This window comes from Poecilia formosa, unplaced genomic scaffold (genome assembly GCF_000485575.1).
Source record: "Poecilia formosa unplaced genomic scaffold, Poecilia_formosa-5.1.2 Scaffold38, whole genome shotgun sequence".
Classification (NCBI taxonomy): Eukaryota; Metazoa; Chordata; class Actinopteri; order Cyprinodontiformes; family Poeciliidae; genus Poecilia; species Poecilia formosa.
In genome coordinates this window covers 708,424-732,932 of record NW_006799977.1, presented here as the reverse complement: position 1 = coordinate 732,932, position 24,509 = coordinate 708,424, and the positions used below count along the sequence as shown (strand labels likewise).

The 24,509-nt window shown below is 37.6% G+C and overlaps 1 protein-coding gene across 2 annotated transcripts in view; it reads left to right on the top strand.

Annotated features, from left to right (window-relative positions):
- The window catches only part of tie1 (tyrosine kinase with immunoglobulin-like and EGF-like domains 1), a 24,866-nt gene extending 720 nt beyond the window's left edge, over positions 1-24,146 (top strand). Inside the window, exons 2-24 of one of the 2 annotated variants that reach the window (XM_007550828.2) lie at positions 1,705-1,992; positions 2,065-2,175; positions 2,310-2,465; positions 5,743-5,874; positions 6,242-6,388; positions 6,481-6,609; positions 6,961-7,106; positions 8,666-8,810; positions 8,892-9,050; positions 9,997-10,137; positions 13,475-13,777; positions 14,156-14,446; positions 14,836-15,029; positions 15,140-15,286; positions 15,377-15,440; positions 15,959-16,069; positions 18,576-18,766; positions 19,086-19,199; positions 20,065-20,135; positions 20,961-21,001; positions 21,270-21,366; positions 21,508-21,607; positions 22,353-24,146. In XM_007550828.2, the coding sequence (XP_007550890.1) occupies positions 1,705-1,992; positions 2,065-2,175; positions 2,310-2,465; positions 5,743-5,874; positions 6,242-6,388; positions 6,481-6,609; positions 6,961-7,106; positions 8,666-8,810; positions 8,892-9,050; positions 9,997-10,137; positions 13,475-13,777; positions 14,156-14,446; positions 14,836-15,029; positions 15,140-15,286; positions 15,377-15,440; positions 15,959-16,069; positions 18,576-18,766; positions 19,086-19,199; positions 20,065-20,135; positions 20,961-21,001; positions 21,270-21,366; positions 21,508-21,607; positions 22,353-22,424 (3,350 nt within the window). In that variant the 3' untranslated portion in view covers positions 22,425-24,146. The remainder of the gene's footprint in view (positions 1-1,704; positions 1,993-2,064; positions 2,176-2,309; positions 2,466-5,742; positions 5,875-6,241; positions 6,389-6,480; positions 6,610-6,960; positions 7,107-8,665; positions 8,811-8,891; positions 9,051-9,996; positions 10,138-13,474; positions 13,778-14,155; positions 14,447-14,835; positions 15,030-15,139; positions 15,287-15,376; positions 15,441-15,958; positions 16,070-18,575; positions 18,767-19,085; positions 19,200-20,064; positions 20,136-20,960; positions 21,002-21,269; positions 21,367-21,507; positions 21,608-22,352) is intronic. The other variant, XM_016670873.1, reaches the window with a different exon arrangement.
- The last annotated feature ends 363 nt before the right edge of the window (positions 24,147-24,509 follow it).

Sequence of the window (24,509 nt, the reverse complement as noted above, 5' to 3'; positions counted from 1 at the left end):
GTATTTTTTTCTTTTTTTTTTGTTTTTTTTTTTTTTTTTGTTACCTTTGTGACGTTATAGGTCCAAATGATCCTAAATAGCCCGGGGGACCGTTTCCTGAGATTTTTGAGTCACGCGGCTTTAATCAGTTGTGTTTTGAGAATGAGGTTTAGTGTTTCATCAGAACATCTCAGAATACAAAAAACAACTCGCACAATAGTTTCTTAAGCCAAATTTTGCTCTTAGATTGAACATTGGAATAATTTGATCACGTATGAAGAATGTGTGTGACTAAAAGAGGAGAAAATAAATGTGACTAAATCTGAGTGCAGAAATGTTTGGCTAAGGAACTGCAAAGAATCAACCTGTTCTCAGAAAACTTGGAACACAATACTAAGCTTTCCAACACTGACATACGTTTTGAAACAGAAGAACAACAGGACCTAAAGTTATTGTTTAAAAACAAAAAAATAAATAAAAAATAAAACAACTATTGTTCTCAAGTGGCACTTCAAATTTATTAAAGAATCCAGTTGTGCATTATATTTTTATGCAGAAGTTAAAATATCAGTTTTTCATTTTGAAATATTACACTGGGAAAAAAAGAGGTTGTTCCAACAAAATAAATTGCTTCAATTGACAACATCTAATTAAATTAAGTTTATTGAAGTCAATTTACTAAGTTTCCTTAACATTACAACTTAGTTGCTGCTACTAATTTTTTTTTTTTTTTTTTTTTAATTCAGTTACTTGTTACTTATGGAAGCAATTTATTTCAGTTGTATCAACTTTTTTCAGTGCACCAGTAAGATCTCCTATTAGAATCAATCCATAATGGTGGCCTTGCATATAAAAACTAACCAGAAGTAAAAAAAAAAAAAAAAATTAATTAAAAAAACACAGAAAATGAAAAATGTAATTTGCACTTCTGAATGTTTCTCCTTTTAACTAATTTACAGCAAACTCCACACTTACTTTACATATGTTGTTTTAGTGTTTGAGCTCACAGAGAAAAACATTAGCTTGTGTTGCTAACAGTAGCTAGCACAGTCACTGAGGGTTTCAGTCAGAAACTGTTGTTTGAAGATAACTAGAATATATCAATTTAGCTAAAGTTGGGTATGAACTGAAACTTCTGGATATGCATTTGTTTTATTTGTTTTCTCTGTTCTCTTTTGATAAATAGTTTCAATAAAATGACCAACTATGGAAACAGCTAATGTTTTCATTATTAATTAATTATACATCACAGTTAATCTGTTTCTGCCAAAATTTATTTTAGGTATCAGTACATGCTGCCAACGTACCATCAATGGAACTTGTACTGTTTGAGATCCATGACTAATTAGTTTAACATTTTATGATACATACATTTTATTTGACCAGGAAAATACTGCATATGCATATGTATGTGTGTATATAAGTAATTATTTCACAACTAAATATTGCCTGAAGTGCTAGGTTACATAACTTTGGGTTAAGGAAATTAGTATCTCACAGTTTTGAGTAGTAGTTTTCCATTTTGTCCTCATCTTTGTTTAGTAAATAATGGTAATGGGTTACTTGTGGTATATTATTTTAGACCTGATGTAGGGTGTATTTTCTTTTTATCTGAACTTTAACTACCCATCCAGCTATGGATCTCAATGTAAATTATGTGTACTCTGGACTTGAAAGCAAACAACTTAGCATACAGCAACTGTTACGTGGTGTCCTGTAATGCAGGTGCAGTGATGGACTTGGCGATGACCTCAACAGCAAAGGTCACCAGCGTCAGTCACTTCACCATCTCCTGTATCAATGGTGAAAACAGCCCTGCGGATGTCAGGTTGAATATCAGGAGAGATAACAGTATCCTCAAATTACCAAGACCAACTAGTTTCAAAGTGCACAAGGACTCTCACAGAGTTGTTGTGGCAAAGGACTTTCGTGAAATTGAGAATATTGGAATTTTCTACTGTGAGACCCCGGAGGAGTCACTGCTTAAGCTCACAATGATAAACAACAATGGAGGTATGTTCCACTTCTAGACAACCAGATTCATTCATCTTGCTGGAAAATCATTGGTGGTCTTTGCGTTTCCAGCTATTTTTATTCCAAAGTACCTTACAATGACTGTGAACAGAGGAGAGACTGCACATCTCAGCATGGAGATGCTGGGCTCTGAACGGAGGGACGTGACCTGGAAATTTAACGGTAAGGGAAGCACAGAAATTCAAAACACATTAAAAGACCATCCAGACAAAATACTCACACAAATATAATGAAGGAAGTGAAAGCAGAAACTACACTCTACAGTGTATTGTTTTTTTTTTTTCATGTTTTCAAAGGAAACTACTATTATATGACACACTGGATTGAAGTGACTAACAGCACTGCTACGCTGACAGTGGAGAATGCAACTTTGGCCAATCAAGGCATCTACAGCGCCAGCTATTTTGCGGACAGCCCCCTCCACGGCGCCTGGATGAGACTTATCGTTAGAGGTTTGTTAAATCTAACACTCTCCACCAGTTGCTATGTTGGAGGAGCATATCTGGGTGAAGATGTGAGACTGCTTACATGCATGTTTGGTAGGACAAGCAGTGCTGTGTATACATATGTTAAATGCTGCACATTGCAAAAGTAAAATTGACCCTTGAACTCTCTCATCTTTTGTCACATTACAACCCCAAAGTCAAGCATTCACTGGAACTTTGTCTTTTTGTGTTGTTAACAAAAATAGTGCATTTCTCTTCAGAGTCCATCCATTGGTAATTTAATCCCTGCATGGATATAGCTGTTTTGTGAAGGCCTCTTAGCATTGTAGGAAAAAGTTAGAAAACAAACATCATTAAGACTCACACAGGAAAATTGAAAGCAGGTTAGGTTATAAAATGATATATCAGAGTTCAATCGATGAACAGAAAATGGAAAGATTATAGCAACACTTCAAACCTACCAAGACAAGGCAGCACTTGGCAGACCCTAGTAACTGTGGAGGAGCTACACAGTTCCAAAGCTCAGGTGGGATCATTTCTAAAAACGAACAGCTATAAGTCATATGCTTCACAAATCTGGTTGTTTTGGAAGAGCTTCATAAAAAACGCCATTGTTTCTAGAAAGTCACAAGAAGCCCCAGTGTTTGCAGTTTGTCACCTCCTATGCAGAGGACGGCAGTGGAAGATACTTCTCTGGTTTCTGACCTACCAGATGAATGTTATGTGGAGTGAAAAGTCAGCAAACCTGATGGTGAAACATGGTGGTGCAGCATTATGCTCTAGGGATAGTAGAAACATGAATGGAGCTACATGTGTGTCAATTTTTTGGAGAAAAACTATGTTAGAAGAAAAATAGGCAAAAATACAGACTCTATAAAGGCAAAGGTGGTAGAGACATAAAAGTGGCTGCTGTAACTGCATCAAAATATGATTCTATAAAAGATTGACTCTGGGGAGCTGAATTCAGATAAAAGTCACCGTTGATTTTTTTTTCTTTCCTTTTCTTTCTATTTTTCATTTTTTAGCAGTCGTCTTAAAAACAATGTGCTATTTCCTTTCTACTTTACAGTGCCGTGGTTCTCTAGTTTTATTGATGCAGTGTTATAAAGTGTGACAAAGCACACTAAACACTGATGAAAAGCATTGCATGCAACTGAACTGCACTATGTGATTGTGTGTGATGCAATAGATGAATAAGAAGCTCATTTTAAAACATTGTTCAATTAACATTGTTAATTTGATTTTTAAAAAGGCCCTTTGAAAGTGGGAATCTTTTATTTAACAGTGGTAGAATTGCACTAACCGTCAGGTTCACTATCTTGCATGGAGCCCACGCGCAGCAACAACTGTAGCTAACTACTTCCAGCTTCTGTTGATCGTTCCAACAGCTTGAATTCATTTTTGACCATTGCTCTGTATGAGCCAGACTTAACTATGCAATAATTTTTTGGTTTTCTTAAATAGGTTCCCTGCTATATATATTTGAAGAACCTTATATTGGAAGAAAAGATTTTTCCTTGGAAAATAAACAGCCACGGTATTTCCTAAAACCACTGTGTTTTTATTGTCTTACTCTATCACACATTAGTGGTTTTCTTCAAAGTTTACTGTGTTAATCCAGAATTACTTCATTAATTGTGGAAAGCTTTCTTGGCCCAGATGTTGGAGCCGGCCTAAACCATAATACTACCACAGTCCAGATGAGATTGCATTCCAGTGTGAGAGATTTTCCCTTCATGTTTCACATTGTTTCTCATAGCTTCACAAAAGCTGCTGTGGGTTCTCCAACTAGTAATGTTTCAGCTGAGCTTACGCACTTATAGAGAGTTGCAAAACAAAACCCTTGACAATTTGATTTTGTGTCTGTTGTGGAAAGAAAACAAGTGATGCCTGTGATTTTTAAATCCAAATGTATTCTGTGGGTGTTTTTTTGCCTTTTTGCTGACATTTAGGTAGAGGTATGAATCTGCTTCTCATCCCTGTGGTTTGCACAAAACATAAAAAAGCAGAACATGTTGCTCTAAAAAGCCGTATTCATAAAACATTTATCAGTTCCCTCCTGGCTTGTGTCTTTGCTATTTTTGCTTCATTCTTAAAACTTGCTCACAACTTGTTGCCAAAGTGTTCTGCTTGGTTAATTTTCATTAGTTGATGTTCAGTCTCTTTTTTTTAATCTGCACTGGAATTTTTGAAGATTCAAAGTTATCTGAAACGCGGATGCTTTGGAGAATTGCTCACAGTAAGCTTAAGATTCATGATTTTGTGTTTGTTCTTCTATTTGTTCTATATTTTTTTATAAAGATGATATGTGGACAAAATATAAGCAAGCTGATTTATGTTTCCCCATTCATACATAATGTGAGTCAAAAAGCTCTACATGAAAAAGAGAAAAACTCTTTAAGAAAAATGACTGAACATAAAATATTATGAACATGTTTCTAATTTAAGCGTTAAGAGGCTGTATAATAAAATCTGATGACAAATAAAATTCAGGCCTGACTTAAAGGAGGGAAACATTTCTGCATGTTGGCTGTTTGATAGGATTGTTTAGGAGAGAAGCTCCAGAACAAGGTTTCTTATCTGTTCTGTTGTTTTTCATGTCAACATCAACAACTGAACAATGTTCCATTTTGGGAACCAAAATCTATCATTTTATGGGTTTTTTGTTTACTTTGGTTTTGTTTTGTTGTGATGAGCTGGAGGAATTCTATTTTTCTATCTACGTACTCTGTAATAAAATGGACATCAAATTCGTGACTGAATGGATTGTGGTCATGCAGTTACACTAAAATATAAAGTTGTGTGTGTGTCTGACCTAAGGAGTATGTACTGTAGAAGAGAAGTGGGTCAATATACAGTAGGGTCCTTGAAGAATCTTTGTTTGCTTTGCTTTGTAATTAGCAGTCATGCAACTTGTTACTAGTCATCAGACATTTGGACATACGTCAAACTTAGTACCAACATCCTGGTACTCTGATGGATCAATAATAACATGTAGTGTCATGGTGCAATTAATACTCATTAAAAGCCTTACATTTATCTGTAACCAAAAAGTATTTTCAATGACTAAAAAAATGTTGCTTTGGATTTAAATGTGTGGGTGAATTTATTTAATATTTACAAGCACGTAAAAATGTTTCACATGATTGTAAAGAATGGTTATGCAGTAGATGCTTAATAATAAAACACATATACAGAAATTACTTTTTAGACAAAGCAAAAACTTATCAAGTCATCATTAAGTAAGGAACATATTTTATAATAAAGTACTTTATTTCTGCAGACTGTCCTAGTAAGAAGTGGGGCCATAACTGCGACAAAGACTGCCCAGACTGCCTTAACGGAGGAGTTTGTCATGATTTAGATGGGGATTGTGTCTGCCCTCCTGGATTTATGGGGACACGCTGTGAGACAGGTTTGTACTACACTGAGACAGAATACAGCAGAATAATATCCATAAAAGTTGATTATCTATCTGTCTGTATGTCTCTTAGAATATACAAAAAAGGTCATCTGTATTTTTTAAATATCCTTTATCTAAACAGCTGGTCCATGATCTGTAACGTTTGGATTGTGAGGGTTTTGTTTTCACTATAACGTCACTGACTATTGTGTGCCGAAACATAAATAACTGAAAAGATGTTTCAGCAGCTTTCCTGGCTGGTGACACTGACAGATTGGTTACAGTCAGGGTGTTTTGCAATTCAGTTTGAAAGACAGCACTTTTTTAGGAATACAAATAAATACATTTGTGATTTTTACCTTCCACTGATGGGGAGCAGCCTGCAGGGCAGGAATGTTTGGGAGAAACTGCCAGGAGTCCTGCAGAACCGACCACAGCAACAACTGCAAAGAGATTCGCTTTTGCCTCCCAGATCCTTATGGCTGTTCCTGTGCCAGCGGCTGGTTTGGGAGGCACTGTGAAAAAGGTTTTTAAAACCTAACTTTCCTTGAAGCCACATTAGATCTGAATTCAACTATCTAAATTTTATATGGTGTTCGGTTTGCCTTTTTTTTTCAGCTTGTGTTAATGACACATATGGGCCTGACTGCCGGTTAAGCTGCAAATGCCAGAATGAAGGAGTTTGCAACCGTTTCAGTGGATGTCAATGTCCCACAGGATGGAGAGGACAGAACTGTGAGAAGTCTGGTGAGCATCATAACAGACATATTAACCCCTTACGTAAAAATAAAAAAAATTAAAGCTCTACTATTCTGAGTTAAGGCAACAAAAAGAAAATAGCAGCCTCACATAACTTTTGAAAGATGTAGAAACTGTTACAGTCTAAGTATTGCTCACCAAACATTTAAAAGCTGGAACTTTAAAAGGCTAATCAGCTTTTATGTAGTGATAAATACACCATGTTTACCCAAATACCAAAATGGTAGAACTGTATTTTTTACCATGATTCAAAATCAAAACTTTCAAAATATTCTTATCCTGCAACCTTTTCATATCACCTATAAACCATTAATCCGAAAATGTTCCATTGTTTTCCAGAACGGGCTCCTCAGATTCTGGAATTGGATTGTGACCTGGAGTGTAATCTGAATTCCAGTCCTAAAGTCAAATGCTCAGCTACAGGCAACCCCCTACCCAGCCACAACAGCTTTGAGCTTCGAAAGTTGGACAACACTGTGCTGAAGGTCAGTAGACCAGAAGTAGTCTTGGGAGGATAATATATTGAAGGCCTAGCTAAAATAAACATGAATATATAGTATATAAATAATTTAAAATGCAAATGTACACAATGCATTGTAAAAAAAAAAAATCAAATTTGTTCATGTTAAAATCACAAACGTGAATGTATTTTGTTGGGATTTTAAGTAACAGGCTAACACAAAGTAATGTATTGAAGGAAAAATCATACATAGTTTTTTGCTATACAAATTCATTTATATTCTGATCAGGTTGAATTCAGGGGAAATGTTAGCTGAAACTACCTTGGAGAGCTAACAGACTGGCACTCTGCCCAGGTGAGCCTAGTCTACCTGTGATTTACCATAATGGAGAATGGTTGTTAGTGATAAATAATTAAAAAAAATAAATACTGAAATTCAGCCAGCATGTAGGTAGACTTCACAAGTGATCCAGTGTCTAACTACCAGCGTTACTCTAATGCACACAGGTGTCCATCGGTACTCTCTCTCCTCCCAGGGACCATGTCACCAGAACCAGAACAAGTTGCCTCTAAAACATTATTCTGAGAACACCATCTGTCACTACACTCAAATTATACAACTTTTTCTACAGCTAGCAGATGTACATAAAAATGCTACAGGTGATTATGGCTCAAACACAAGTTTCGAGAGAGCTGTAGTTTATTCAGTTTTATACAGTCTGTGCATGTGAGAAGATTTGAACTGTTTTTTATGTCATTTTTGTTTGTTTTGTAATGCATATTTTGACTTGAAAAAGCATCATGCTTCCTCAAAGATTGCCAGTGTGTCTTCATGGTCTGGCTGCTGATTGTGGTGTGCCACATAGCCACTGCCCCCTCAGTCATTCTTGTGTTATCCTTTCATATGATGTTAAGATTTTGTCTTGCTTAATAAGCCTGCTGCTACAAAATGTTTCAGTAAAACTCTGCTCTCTTCTCTTTCACAAATTGTAATCACTTTTCCTAGCACTGCAAATTTCTTTTCAAGCCTCATCCTATTCCCCTGTAGTATTACTTTGTGTCAGATAATTAAATTCTTAATTTAATTAGCGCTTTGAAAACAGCAATAAGGCAAAGAAACGTGTGGAATGACAGTAATGGATGAGAAGAAATGTTCATAAAGAGGCATAAAGACCCCAGCAGCTGTAAGATATAGGGACTAAAGTTTCAGAAATGTGGAAGTTGAGGGGGAAAATGTACTTGAACTATGTCTTGACTGATGCTTTCAAAGCTGGGTCACATTTTGAGGAAGTCAACACAACAATGGTTTGACCAGATAAGGCTGTATCACTCTACATTGCAGCAGTCTCCATGCATTGCCTTGACGTGATATGCTCAGACCATGTTATTGTTACTGCTCTGTTTCCTTAATAACAGAAACAATCTGATGAATAGTTGTGCCAGCATTTCCCACAGGAACAAAGAAGGTTTTCCTTGGGACGACATTCTTGAGGAAAAGTCAAGCAGGAACAGAAGTGGGCACAGGAAATGAACATGCGGCTTTCATCCTGTATTGCTCAGCCATTTTCCATCTTTTTCACTTAGGCCTCCAAGACAATCCAGGAGTCAAATCGGAGCACAGCCTTGTTTGAGATCCCTCCACTGAGTGCTAAACAAGGGGGATTGTGGGAGTGTCGAGTGTCCACCAATGGAGGCAGGGACTCTCGCAAGTTCAACGTTACCATCAAAGGTCTGAGTGTGGAGTTACTTTTGAGTAGTGCATGTACAAAGGGTACATTTTGTCACATTTGTTGGTCATGTTTCTACACAGTGCCCCCAGTGCCAACGACAGCTCCAAAGCTACTTGAAAAAAGGAGTAAGCAGCTGCTGGTGATGCCGGTGGAGTCACACAAAGGCGACGGCCCCATAATCTCAACCAAACTTCTGTACAAGCCTGTGGAGAACAGAGACTTTTGGTCCTCAATTATAGGTAGGCTGAGAAAAACATAAAGCCAGTACAAGTGCTTTTATGATTTTTATGTTTTAGCAATTTTCTCCCCTTAGAAGTTGTAAAAAATGGAGTCCCAAATGTTGTAACATGTTAGCAAAAGCCAAGAGAATTATCTGAGCAGCAAAACTTTGCTTAAGTTGGCGATAAAAGGAAAAGGGATAGTAAAACAATATATCATAATTAACCATAAACACAGAAACTGCTCACAAAACTAATATTTGTGGAAAAGCATACATATAATAATCTCTGAACAGATGGTCATGAGAAGTTCCAATATCCACACTTCTGTTGCTTAAACTAAAATGTGTCTGATTAGACATATTTACATTGTACACATTAAGGTGTATTGGAACAGGGACACATCTAAAAGCAGCAGAATACCATTAAGGACTTGAACTGCCAAACTCTAAATTAAACCAACACAACCACAATTGAAATGTTTGGTAATGTTGGAGCTCATTCATTTTTGTCTCTGTGCACCACCAGGTCCGTTAACCAGGTCCCGACCAGAACCCCTCAGTGCAAATTACCTTGAGAAATAATGAAATTTGGTTATGTATAAAAGCAGGCTTTAAAGCCGAAAAATGATCAAATGTTACAAGCCATACATCTCAGACAAATAGAAAAGATACAGAGTTACATTCACTGTCCAGCGCTGGGCCACACTGAGCTCCCCTTAGGGATGTAACCAAGTGAGGCAAAGATTGTAGCGCGAGTTTAGCTTTTATTCTTCTCTGCAATCTGTTTCCTCCCTAAAGGGTAGTCTTATCAGTTTCAGTCTGTTTACATATGACTGCCGGCAGTCACACAGAAACATGGTTATGTAAGCTGCAGCGGGTTTCTTGTAAGTAGTTTAAAGAGACTAAAAGAGATAGAAGACAAGAATCTACAACAGTAATCTTATCATCTCTTTGTTTTGTTTCAGTTTATAGTGACAAGGAGCCCATCACTTTGATGAACCTGGAGCCTTCAACAAGGTACCGCGTTCGCGTCCAGCTGAGTCGTCCAGGGGAGGGAGGAGAGGGAGAATCTGGACCAGAAGCCGTCATGGAGACAGACTGTCCTGGTGAGACCAATGTAGAACTGAATTATCAGTTCAGACAGCCACACACGTTCAAAACAAAAACTTATTGATCTGAAAAAAAATAAATAAATACCAGAGCACAATCAGGCATATTCTGGACAAGGAAAACTATCAGACAATAAAGACATAATTTCATTAAACATGAGTTAGTACTGTGATTCCAATCATAACAAATGAAACAACTGTCTTAGTTTGTGCTTGCAAGAAAGATGTTGACTAAAGAAACTGCCTGTTTGGGGGGGCACAACAATAGTAGAGAAAGAATAATAAGATTCACTTAACTACATATTATTACAGTTATTATATTATTACAGCTACACTTTAATTACACGATAATTATACAAGAATTAACCACATTTTTATGCTATATAAATGGACATTGTAAAACTTAACTCAAAACACCTGCTTAAGGGAAAGTAATTATTCTCAATGGACAGATATTATCCAAATGTGAAACCAAAGTTGACAAAACTTAGCATAAATCTCAACATTACACATAGTACAACCATTCCCAAGGTACCTCTCTAGATGCATTGAAAAGGGTCCAAATAAAACTAACTGGAAGCAAAGCCTGAAGGAACAGAGCAAAAAAAAAAAAAAAAAGAGAGAGAGAGTTCATAAGGGCAAATGAGGCAAATGATTCAGGTGGGGGGCATGGAGGCTGGCCCAACAATGCTGTGAGTTCAGGTGGGAAGCTAAATGGTCCAATGATGGAGCTCTGGAGGGTGGTTTGGAGCCCATTGCAAGAAATGACAGAAATAGTAGCTGGCCTGGAAGCTGAAGGATCTGGCAAAGATGATTAGAAATGGAGGCCAAGTAGCTGTGGAAGTAAACGGGGAGTCCTCTACAGCTACAGCGGTATGAGCAGAATACAGCCATAGGACAGAAAGTAGGTCTGGAGGATAACTTGTGGGCCATTTAAATAAGTGAACTAGCTCCAAAAGCATAGAAACAGCCAGATTTGGGTTCATACTTAAATCGCTTAAAGAGTCTTTGGTAGGAGCTAGATCATTTTCAAGAACACTGAAACAAAGACTGGTGGAGGTGTGTTTGTGATGGTGATGATGATGCCATGATGGTAACGATGAGGAGTCCGTGGAATGCTGAAGCCATGGTCAAGGCTGTGCGTTTGAAGGCTGCTAGAAAAGGACAATAAACTGTCACTGATCAGACCTTTGGTTTCTGACAAAGTGTCACAATGATGTTTTTTGGTTGTGCCTGTGATGTCATGCCTGAAACTGCGGCAGAAAGGAAGTGCAGCACACGTTGCAGTGTTCAGACAGCAGTGGCAGTAAAGTATTGAACGCTGGAAAGGTACGAGGACGTGAAACAATGGAGTTGCAGGGTGGGGGCAATATTATCTTTTTCAAAGGCACATCTTCAATCCTAGAAAGGTGAGACGCTGCTTTACTATATTATCACATGTTGCAAAAACTTGATAAGCTCACCTTTGAGGTCCATTTTCAGGTCTGATCTTTTTTTTATCAAGATTCGTTCCAGTGATGAAACCAAATACAAGACTGAGGCAAACAGCCAAAGGAGACGGAAAATAAAACACTTAATTGTCAATAAACTTAAAATGACATCAACCAAATATAGTTGGGAGAAAGAGTGAAGTCAAATCAGGCAACATGAGTTGAAATAACTTGCATGGAGACATCGGGACCAAAGGAAACAAAACAGACATTTAGACTGAGTCAGAATCAGGAGCAACTTAAACTCTTGGGATATTGAGGACCAAGTAAGACTAATTACTATAGAATGGTAGCAAATGAGAGGGAATCAAAAGGATAAGACAAGTTAGAGAAGTTGACTGGTGGAAATTACTTAAAAACTAAACACAGAGATCAGGAAACAGAAACAGGGGTGACAAAATCATAAGCCAACACAAAAAATGCAAAGGGGACTTCACCGCTATAACACTTCCCAAAACTCAAAAGGCAGCAAGACTACTGACGTAGAATGACCTGAAATATTGAATGTGGCATTTTGGAAAAGTCTGAATTTGTTCTTTAGTTCTTCAAATCTCATGTTTAAGAAATGAGAGGTAAAAATGGAGAAGACTGACATTGTTAAAGCTTTCCTATTTGAACTTACAGCTAACCTTTGCTGTCCCAGTTTTCACCTTTTATTATTTTTCTATGTTTTTTTCAGATCCCCCTTCACATTTTCCATTGGCTTGAGATCAGGGCTTTGTGACACCCATGCCAAGACATTGATTTTGTTGTCCTTAAGCCACTTTGTAACAACTTTGGCTGCATGCTTTGAGTCATTATCCATTTGGAACACTCATTTGCACCCCAGCTTTAACTTTTTGGCAGATGTGTTTAGATGTTGCTTCAATATTTCCACATAATGTTCTTTCCTCATAATGCCATTCATTTTATGACATGCACCAGTTCCGTCTGCAGCTAAACTCACCACAGCTTGATGATACTGACTCCATATTTTACGTTCGGGACGGTGATCTCAGGCTTACAAGCGACCCAATTTTTCCTCCAAATGTAATGATGGCCGTTATGGCCAAACAGTGTAATTGTTTAGTTTAATCAGATGCAGAGAACATGCTTCGAAAAATGAAAGTCTTTGTATGTGTTAGTAAACCTGCAATCTGGCGCTTATATGTTTCTCTTGGATTAATGGCTTCCTCCCTGCAACTTGACTGTTTAGCCCATGGTGGTGCAGGATACCACCATGAATAATGACACTGTCTTAACAGCTGCAGCCAGCATCTTCACTAGATGTTTGGCTTTTATTCTGCACATTGTGGACAAAGAACCAATCTCCTTCCTGAGGAGTATAGTGGTTGGACATTCCCACCATGTTTAAACTTGCGTTTAATTGTTGGAAGAGATGAAAGTGGCACCTTCAAGCATCTGGACATTGTTCCAAAGAATGAACCAGAGTTGTGCAGCTCCACAGTTATTTTTCTGATATCTATGATGATTTCTGTTGACCTTTCTGTCTTGTCAAACTGGAAACCAGCAGACTCCAGGTGTAACTCAAATGTGTCAGATAACCCATCAGAAATTTCCAAAGCCATAATATTGTCATCTGGGCTTTCCAGATGACTCTTAGTTTGAAAAGACAGTAATCATTATGTATGTAAGCTTCATTAAAACATTCTCACATATTATTTTTCTTATGATTGGGGCATTTAGCAAGTAGAAATGAATTTGGTCATTCTAACAGACCTAATCAAAATAAGTTTGGACTGATTTAACTTCAGACCGTAAGAAATAAAGCTATAGTGCATGTAAACGTCTGGTTTAAGTGTAATTAGCACTTCTAACTTACTGTTTCTACTTGTTTGCTGCAGAACCCACGGTTCAGCCCGAGATCGAAAATAGGACAGTAGATGGCCATAATGCTAAAGTGTGGTGGCGGCTACCTACCAACAGTGACATCACTCCTGGCACAGCCACTGGATTTTTAGTGCAGCTCTTTGAACCCCCACCGTCCAATAAAAAACTTTTGGAGAAGACCACCCTGCTCAATGTGCTCTCTACCGAGTTTCACAACCTGAAGTATCATCATGACTACAGTGTGGTGGTGCGCCTCATCAACTGTGGCAGCCAGGGGCCAGCCTCCAAACCTTTCCTCTTCCGTGTCAACAGCCAGGGTAAATGGAAACCTCTGGTTTCTTTTATTGCTCAATTTTTTTGATGGTTGTGAAAAAATAAATGAGATCTGCAATTTTTACTGTTAAAATAGTTAAATGGATATGTAAAGATGTTTGGAGACTTTACAAGACAAACTTGAGCTACAAGGCCCAACTTTTGTTCTTTTACACAATTTACATAAATCTCTGACATAAAAATGTAGGTGTCTCAAATAACAGCAAAGCTACCAAAAGCCACAAAAACACGTAAAGCAATCAAAAAAATAAAAACATAAAACACAAACTAAATGAAAATGTTAAAAAAAATCTTATTCCAACTTTTTTATTGTTGCAAAATTTGTTCTACAACAGCTAATAGTGTCTGTGTCTGCATTCCAGGGCCTTCACCTCCCCGCAGCGTCCAGGCCCAAGCCCTTTCCACATCGGCCGTCCAGGTGAGATGGCAGCCCCCAGAGAATCCAAACGGAGGCATAATTAAATATGTCATAGAGTACCAGCCAGTCGGCCAGGGCAGTCCTCATCACTGGCTGGACATCAATGACAGAAACAAGACCACAAAAGACGTGACGGCGCTCAATAGCAGCACCCTGTACCAGTTCAGAGTGAGAGCTTGCTCCAAAGTGCCCGGAGAGTGGAGTACATTTGTTCAGGAGAAGACACAAGGAGATGGTAAGAAGGAGCTTGTTTTCTATGTTTAAATGTTTCTTGGGGGTTTAGGGTTGTAATAATGTAGTTGGATGTAAAAATTCGTTGAAGGTATTGCGTGACTTTAACATTGTTTAAGCAAAACACAATCAAAACACTGCATCTCAGGGCACGAAAGGAAAGAAAATCCCAATGTCCTTGGGTCGCTTTTTCAATTATGATAAGAAGGATGTAAAGACTTTATTGTTTCTTTTGAAGTAGGTTTTATGTTACTTTTTTGATAAAATTGGCAATTGGAAAAGAAGCTCTTAAGATTACTACTAAAACTACATGTGCTGCTTCCTGAGAGAAATAATCCCTGTCTCTCTTCTCATTTTTTTTCCCTTTGTACTTTGTCTCTCCGATGAAAACAGACTCACAGATTTTAGCACCAACCACCCAAGGTGTTTCTGGAAAGCCCACAGGGGACGGTAATCAGCTCCTGGTGGCAGTGGTGGGCTCAGTAACTGTTACCTGTGTGACCATACTGCTCGCCCTGCTGGCTCTGTTCTATATCAGGAAGATGCTGCTCAACCGTCGGCGCACATTTACCTATCAGTCTGGATCGGTGAGGGTGTGCTGGTAGTAACTTTGGAAGAATATAAAAACGTTTTTCAAGACTACATATGAAAACAAAACGTTCACATTTATTTGTTTATTTGCCAACGTTTATGGTAGGGAGAAGAAACTATTCTGCAGTTTAACTCAGGAACCCTGACCCTAACAAGAAGACCCAAACCCACGCCAGAACCGCTCACCTACCCAATCCTTGAATGGGAGGACATTAAATTTGAAGATGTCATTGGAGAGGGCAACTTTGGCCAGGTTTACACTATTTCATGTTTACTACTTTGATCAATGCATGAATGGCAATCAAGTTTTCAAGCAATTAAGCCAACCATATTTTAATAACAGGTCATTAAAGCCATGATCAAAAAGGATGGGAACAAAATGAGTGCAGCCATCAAGATGCTAAAAGGTAAGTACTTTTCAACATTTTAAACCAACTCAAATTTCTTTGTACTTTTCTTGCAATGAGACACATAGTTTGATATTTAAATTGGTCTTGATCAGATATTCTCAAGGTTATTGAAAACCCAAGTTTTTCTTTGGATACTAGCTGTTTTTAAACTCATTTTTGTCCTTCTACCTGATCATGACAGCGTTACAAGTTGGAACTAAAACAGATCTACATTGTTTAAAGTACAGTGAAACTGATTCTTTTCTTAGTATCTAGAGAGACAAGAGCTGAAATTTAGGAATCTCTTTCATTGTCAAATGACTGAGAGATCAAAGGTTAGAAGCTTAACATTTACATAAAAAATGTTTAGTGTTCTGGATATTTGTGAATAAGACACTAATATACATAGAAAAGCTTGAAAGATTTTTAAAAGACAAGTTTCTGAGATTCTAGTGAACGCCTGTGAGATTTATTCTGGAAAATTAGTTTTGCTTGTGTTTTGTGTAACAATGTGAAGCATGCTGTTCTGCCTGCAGAGTTTGCCTCAGAGAATGACCACAGAGACTTTGCTGGAGAGCTGGAAGTGTTGTGCAAATTGGGCCAGCATCCCAATATTATCAACTTGATAGGAGCCTGTGAAAACAGAGGTGAGTGAGCGACATCTAGTGGTGCATTTGGGAATGTTTTGAAGTCGATGATGGGTAATGCTGTTATGCCAACAACTATTCCACCATGGAGCCCCTAGATAAAATCCTGTGCATTTACTTGCTTACACAACTCACTACAATAAGTTATGAGGTAATAAAGTAAGCTTTGTTCGCCTAATTTAAAACCCTAAATGAAAAGAGCATGACAATGCTGGAAAAAAATGTTATGAAGTCCACAAATTTGAAAAGGAAAACTGTGAGTAATCTAGTTTGCATTTTCTATCTTGTGAGAAAATATGAACTTTTTGGCCTTCATATAAGTTGCTAAGTGAAAGAAAATGTATATTTCCCATCATTCCAACTCATATTTTGCATACTGAAACATAGTAGTGGTAGCATCATACATTGAAACAATGCATGAAAAATACATTGAATTTGGTTGTAACATAACATGTGAAAACGTTTCGAGGCTCATGAATACATTGTGAGGTGCTTGACGCTCCAATCTAAAAAGAACGTAAGAATTTTTAAACATTTTTGTAAGAACTGTTTTTAATAAAGAACATCCAGGTTTGGTATTTTTCATGAAAATTAGTTTGAACAATTTTGTAATATTAATAATTATAATGATATTAAGTGGCCTTTCCTCCCAATTGTCTTCTGTCATCTTTGAATTAAAGGCACCAGAAGAACGGAATCCAAAATGAAAACCTTTCACGCTACAGAGGCTTGAAGGGATTTTTCCATGCATCTCACTTCTTTGCTATCTGTTTTCCGAAGGCTGAACTGATGCTAGTTCCTGCCATGATGTATCAGTTTCTTTTAATAGCATTCCAACCCAAATAATGTGATTATTTTTGTTTGATCAAAGACTGATAACATATGAGAGAGGAAATTTAGTGGTAAGCACATTAGATGAAGCATTGCTAATCCAATTTAGCCTTGAAATATAAATGGTTGACAAATTCAAGAATCCACACCACAATTCTGCTGAATAATATGAACAAAAGAGACGAAGAAACAGAAAGAACTTGGCTAGGTTATTGTGAATATTTACAGCAACAATTATGTGAAAGCTAAATAAGTTTTCAAGGGGAAACAGTGAAGAAGGTGTGGGTTAATAATTGAAGGAATAAATAAGGAGCCATAAAACAGTGGGAAAAAACTATTTGCATAAAATTTACAAGTGGGCACCTTCTGCAATTCTTTCCTTTCACAATAAAATTCAAAATGATTATTATGGTTATTATTAATCCATTTAGCTTCATACTTACAAACATGAATCAAGATCAAAGTCTGTTAAGTTTTGATAAGATTAGTGATTTCAAATCTTGTTTAATTATTAATATAATAATATATTTTGTTTAATTTTTCATGTGAGGCAAATATGTTTTTTTTGTTGTTGTTTTCTTTTTGTTTGTTTTTTTTTTCCTGCTGGAAATACAGAACATTCTGTGTGAGACATTTGACCAGCCTCTCCATCAGACTGTTACTCCTTCCTTCCCCATACGGTCCTCACTAATTGTGTTGGCACTCTTACTGATCCTGGTGAAATCAGCATGAAACCTTTCCAACAGCTACAAATGCCTAATAGCCTGTGGAAAGGCTGAAAGCTGTCATCTGTTGACAGAGATTCAGCCATCTGGTTGAGTTCAGTGAGGATTTTATAAAAAGGTCCGGCCTACGTCTGAGTCAAGTTTAAATTGTTCAAGGCCAAGTCCCTTACCATCTGTAACCGGTTGGCTCTCTGAGCAACTGCAACCAAGTCAGTCAAGGCCTCACTCAGGGTTTTTAGGTAGACAGACAGGATATTGTTGTGGAATAAAAAATAAAAATGAATAATTTAAACAACTGATTGAATGCAATGCTGAAAGGCTCTTGGTCTTTAAATATTGATTGGGCCTGACATAATGTCTATATCATGGTACTGGTTGGTATGTCTTCCTCCTTGGTGGAAGTAATGTTCTGCTGTGTTGAATTAACATAAAGTACAAGAACTTGGAGTTTGTACTGCTGCTTTATTGTATGGTGCAATGCACTACCACCACAGGATGACACCGCCATGTTAGACAGTTGATAGTGTTTTTTTGATTTGAAAATCTCAAGTTGACAACTAGAAGCATAATTTGTGGTAGAGTCACTAAAGGATTAAACCTTCATTTTTTTAAATCTAAGTACAGTATAAAAGTTATTTATAGAAGTCATTCAGCTACCTGAAGTGGGAAGTTGATCTTGAATATTAACGATTTTTAAAATCCACATTAAATTCAGATTCAACCACCTAATTCTTGTTTGGATGCTATTGGCCAATTTGAAAAGCAGTGCTTCAAAATAAATAAAACCCTAAATGTGCATGATATGCCGGCTCACAGCAAGCGTATGTGTATCATAGTAGGCTGGAGCAATAGTGACTGACACTTTAACAGTAACAGAACTACATGGTAACTACATGGTAAAATTGCCGAGCTAGCCAGGAGGATTTTATGAGAACTGTGTCTTTTTTCAGGTTACCTGTACATAGCCATAGAATACGCTCCCTATGGGAACCTCCTGGACTTTCTGAGGAAGAGTCGTGTGTTGGAAACCGATCCTGCTTTTGCAAAAGAGCACGGTACTGCTTCTACCCTCACCTCCCAGCAGCTGCTGCAGTTTGCTGTTGATGTGGCAACCGGCATGCATTACCTCAGTGACAAGCAGGTAAGATTGGGAAAAGAAAATCTAATATGCCTCATAGTGAATAGTCTGTCTCTGATTGAGCTTGGGATTCAAAAACAGCTGTTTGTCAGTTGATGTCATTGGATGTTGCGACGTTGCATAAAGTCTTAAATCTTGCATGCAAGATTTCACTAAACTATGCAAAGAGGCTCCAGTAATGACTCTTAACTCACTCAAAATTCTATTCTGTCTGTAAATTATGTTCACACTTCAGGTAAAGTTTATTTTCGCCCTTTTGTAAAGCATGTTCATTTTACAATTATCACTACTTCCTTTCTCATCTCCTCTGTGTTGGTTTTAGTTCATTCACAGAGATCTGGCAGCAAGGAACGTTCTTGTAGGGGACAGCCTAGTGGCAAAGATTGCAGATTTTGGTTTGTCCAGAGGAGAAGAGGTGTATGTCAAGAAAACAATGGTGAGTTGTTTTTTTTTTTTTTGTTTTTGACAAAGTAATCCAAGAGAGGGTGCTGAAAGCATCTCTGAGTAGATGAATTACACCAGTCGTGTCCAATACCAAACCTGGGGGTTACTGTCCTGCTGTTTTTTAAAATCTTTTGCTAGTTTAACACACTAGAATCCTGTATTTATTCACTAACATAGTCTAATCTCACATACAGTTTAATTAAAATGTACATCAACTGGGCACAAAATGGGGGAATGGCTGGGGGAGGAAATAAATCTGCCCTGAGCAATGGGTACGTCAGGTTGACTGAGGTGACATAATCTGAATATTTGACGGGTTAAAAAAGTGATTATGAATGACACAGTAAACTTAAACATTTTTTATGTTGATCCAGACCTTACAACACAACCACCAGCATGAATAAATCTTTATTTACTTTTACAATAGAATAGAAAAGTTTTATTCTCTGATCCAGTAAACGATGGTTGTAGATGGATCATCTACAACCATTCCCACACAATTACCTTAACATCTTACCTTAATAAATTCAGATATATCCATCGTGTAAAAAACACGTAAAAGAGCACAAAAGAAAGCACATAACCCATTAATTGTTTTTTAAACTTTTGGGTCCATTTTGTTTTACGGAAACATCCAGACAAGTAATGGATCAATAAAAGGTTCTCCTGTAGAGGGCAGTGTTCTGTAAACATGTAAACTACCTTTATGTGCTGTAATTGTAAAGCTGTGGTTTGTATTGCTTAATTCATCACATTGAGAAGACAGACATTTAAACTGATTCAGAGATGGTGTAATGTTCAGGATTTGACATTTCAGTTACTTTGTGAAAATTAACCACCTGCTGGTTTGATTCTAGGGTAGACTGCCTGTACGATGGATGGCCATCGAGTCCCTGAATTACAGCGTGTATACGAGCAAGAGTGACGTGTAAGTCTTTTATTTCAACAAAATGATGCCATTAAAGTTGTTCATTATGTACAAAACAAAGTGTCTTTCTTCAGAAAACAACAAATCATCCCCCTGTCACTGTTACTCTGATAAAAGTGTGCAATGTAACTGATAAGCACAAACCAGGAAGCCTAGGAAACAGACTGCCAGTTGACTCTGTCAACAGGAGCCTGTTTATACGACAGAGAGCAGGCCAGCAGAGCACAGGACAGCAAAAGTAAGAAGAAAAATACCTTGTGAGGACCAAAACAGTACTAAGAATTAGTGAAAGAAGAATGAGTGAAATTTAAGTAGGAACTAGTGCAGCAGAGATACCTGTGAGGCAAAAAGACAGACTGAGCACAAACACTTTGTCTGATTATGTAATCTACCACACCAGCTTGTGACATATAAAACTGGTGGTTATTCTTGTCAGAAAGTTTTGCTTATCAGATTCCAGAAAAGACTGTGGCTTTATGTTTTTGAAACTGAATGACACAAGCACATCTTCATTTTTAAGAAGAAACTTCAACTACTACATTATTAAAATTAAAAAAAACTTTGTGTAGTACATCTCTAGTTCATGCATTTTTAGTTGCATTATCTTGCATTTAATGAATGCAAGATAAGAGTGTTTTGGAGTTGCACGGTTTTCAATTCGTAGATTGGCACAGCTAGTTTCTGTTTGCAGGGCGCCAGATACCATCACAGATACCATCAACAAAGTGCATTTGCTCTTTTATGACAGTTAAAAAAAAGAAAAAAACTTTTATGTTCTCTCTGACTTGCATGATCTCAACTATTTTTTGACCTTCTTTCTCACAGATGGTCTTTTGGAGTTCTACTTTGGGAAATTGTAAGCTTGGGTAAGAATGCTTGCAACATCATAATAAAATGCAAGATAAAATTGTTTTCCTGTGACTGCAAAAATACAGGCCCTTTAGAGAAAGTCCCAGAAAAGTTCTATTTTTATTTCTGCTTTTTGTTAATTCTTTTTGTAGTGTCAGGAAGAGCTATCTTCTCCAAATCTACATGTGTAGCACAATTGATTTTCTGAATAATAGACATGACATGGTCATGGTCTCATGTTTTACATTACATTTATTTGCTGCCTCTTGTTTGTCTGTGAATTAGGTGGTACACCATACTGTGGAATGACATGTGCCGAACTTTATGAAAAACTGCCACAGGGCTACAGGATGGAGAAACCCAAAAACTGTGATGATGAGGTGTAAGTGTCCTGTTCTAAAAGGCAATTAATTCAACTGTTTTACTATTTTAGTTCTGGTTAGGAGTTTTATCAAAATGATAGGGTGTTAGCATTTTTATCCAAACATTATTTAGGAAGTTCTGTCATTGTTTGTCATCCCAGCTATGAACTAATGAGGCAGTGCTGGAGGGATCGGCCCTATGAGAGACCACCCTTCTCACAAATCTCTGTCCAGCTCAGCAGGATGCAGGAAGCCAGGAAGGTAATTCTTGATTCACAATAGGATTCATGCTGCTTCAAGTTTTGTTTTTTGTTTGTTTTTTTTTTGTTTTGTTTTGTTGTTGTTGTTTGTTTTTTTTCACTTTTTCCCTAAATGCACCATTACCTGACTGATGCTCAGTGGAGGCAGCATGATACTGCGGGGATGCTTTTCCTCAGCAGGTAGATGGAAGGTAGTCAGAGTTAATGAGAAGATGGATTGACCTAAATGTAGGACAATCCTGGAAGTAAACCAGTTGCAGGTTGAAAAGTTCCAGACTGGAAGAGAAACTGCAGGTTCATCTTTCAACAGGACAATCACTCTAAATATACATCCTTAGCTAGCATGAAATGGTTTAGACCAAAGCCTAATCATGTATCACAATGGCCTAGTCAAAGCATAGGCCTATTTCCAATCAGCAACTTTGACATGGTTGATTACAAAAACACATAATAGTTTTTAGATTTATATCTGTAACATTTTTGACAGTTTAATAAAATGTGAAAAAGTTCAAAGGGTATAAAAACGTTCATCATACACTGCATTACAAAAGGTGTTGCATCATAAATCATCATGTTACTGCAATTTCTCTTTAGAGCAAACATCCCTTTGTTACAAATTAACAGTCACAATGAGCAAGGCAGAAATGTGGTCACTTACATGAAGTTTAACTGCTAATTTCAATTGAATGCTGTAAATAGTTTTTATATTTTGCCATCGGTTTTCCTGAAATTCACCTGTCTTCCAGGCCTACGTTAACATGGCTCTCTTTGAGAACTTCACCTACGCTGGGATAGATGCCACCGCGGAGGAGGCCTGACTACCAGCCCCCCCAGACCCTCGCACATCACGTAGCTCCAAGAGAAAGATGAGCGGCAGGCCGCCACGTTACTGCCACCACCCCGCCAGTCAGCGGCAACACAGGAGGACTGGACGCTTCAACGCAACCACCCAGCTATAGACGGAGGACTGTGACAGGACACTTTATTGGGTTACCAAAAGTATGAGGAGACGTGGAGAATAGCTGAGCCTTCGGTGGAAAGACGCATTTGCTAGAAAGCCTTCTGGAAGAAATACTCCTCTCTTTCAATTCAATGTAAAAACAAAAATCAACAAATTTATCTTTCTTCCTTCTGATTTTATATTTTTCTCTGATCCCTGAGGGGGGGACTTACAAACATGGAGTTATGTGATTTGCTAAATCACCAAAGGGTCTGTGGGGTGTCTGCTGGACTTTTTTTTTTTTTTTTGTACTCGTGGAGGAGGAGATATTTTTGTGGAGAAAACTTTAAAGGACACAGTTTGGACTGCAAACAGAAGTTCTCAACTTTTTTTTAGAGTGAACCGTGACAGATACCATTGTAGCACTTACAGTAGCATGATTTGTGCCATTTGTCATAGTTATTATCTGTGTACTGCCTATCGCTGCCCTGTGAAAATCAGTACCGCTGTTTGTATTTTGATACATTTGTAAAAATATTGAAAAAGTATTAGATCCATGTATTCAAATTAGGCAGAGCTGTAGAACAATATATTTTTTAGCCAATGTGGAAGGCGTGTTGAAATGAGAAATTATCTCCACACCATAAAGCACCATCAACACTTTTAGGAACCCTGGTAAATATGTGTAAAAAGACTTATTATGACATTATATTTTGTTATCTCACACTCACACAGAATTATAAAAAAAATCTGGATTAGTAGGAAAACATTTCTGAGGTTGTTTTTTTTTTTTTTTTTTTTAACAAAATCCAATGTTGCCACACTTACTGGAACTCTTAAAAGTTGAAACCACACACAGATGAGCAGGATGGATAAAGAAAGCAGAACATAAGTAAAATTAAAAAATCCCAAAGTTCACAATCAGATGGTTACAGTCATTAAGTTTTCATAACAGCCATTAGATTCTGTTGGATTCTACATGACAGCCAATAGTTCTGGAGGAATGTTAGGTAAAAATCTGAAAAAGAGACTAAAATTGAGGTTTTTGAAAAACAAAATTTGGGAAAGCAAGAATTTATGTCCAAGTACAAAGGCGGATCTATGATGCTGTGGGCCTGTTCCTCTACAAAATGCCCTGGAAAAGTAACTAGTTAGGGCTTGGGTTAATTGTAAAGGGCTCTGCCAGCAAATATAAAATGGGTCATAACTGAATCTCTCAGCAGGATTAAAAATGTATGGCCCAGTTAACATAAAATAGAAAGTAAATTTTTTTCTTAGCCCCAAGGTCTAAACCCTGGAGAAAACCTTTGGGGTGAGTTGAGGATAATAGCGCAGAGGATCCAGGCCTCTGGCTGAGTGCTACTGGAGACGAGTAAGTCTTATCCTTTTGTGTTAACAGCAGGTGTCAGGAAGTTTGCCACCAGTGATTCAGTGTGTGTGATTAATCTAAAGCAATCAAAGATGAATCTATGTTAAGCTTTTTACTCATGTTTAGTGAGGTGCCATTGTGTGTGGAGGGTGCTGTGTGAGCAGTGGTGGTCAGATTGAATGTTGTACTGTTAGAAGACATGTAATAAAATGTTAGCATGGTTGTCATGGATTTATATTGGTTCTTAAACAATTGTTTTTCCTGTCTTTTGTCTGTTTATAAGAAGGAAAAGTACATCCCAGAGTACTGGAGTCTTGGGAGACCTAAGAGATGCTGATCTGCAGACTTGATTTTATAAAGTTTGTCTTGAGGTATCATTTTTGTGGAGCAAAACAGTCTTTGAACTTGTAGTCAACCGACTTTTCTATACGGTGTGTGTGAAATGCTGCAACAGGACACGTAAAAAAAAGAAAAAGGAATCCTGATCTGCCCAGCTGCACTGAGCTGATCTGTCACCGGGTTTCCTCCACAAACCGACCACATGCACAGAGCTGTCTGTCACACACGGTTTCTGTGGCCAAGCTTCCTGAGGAC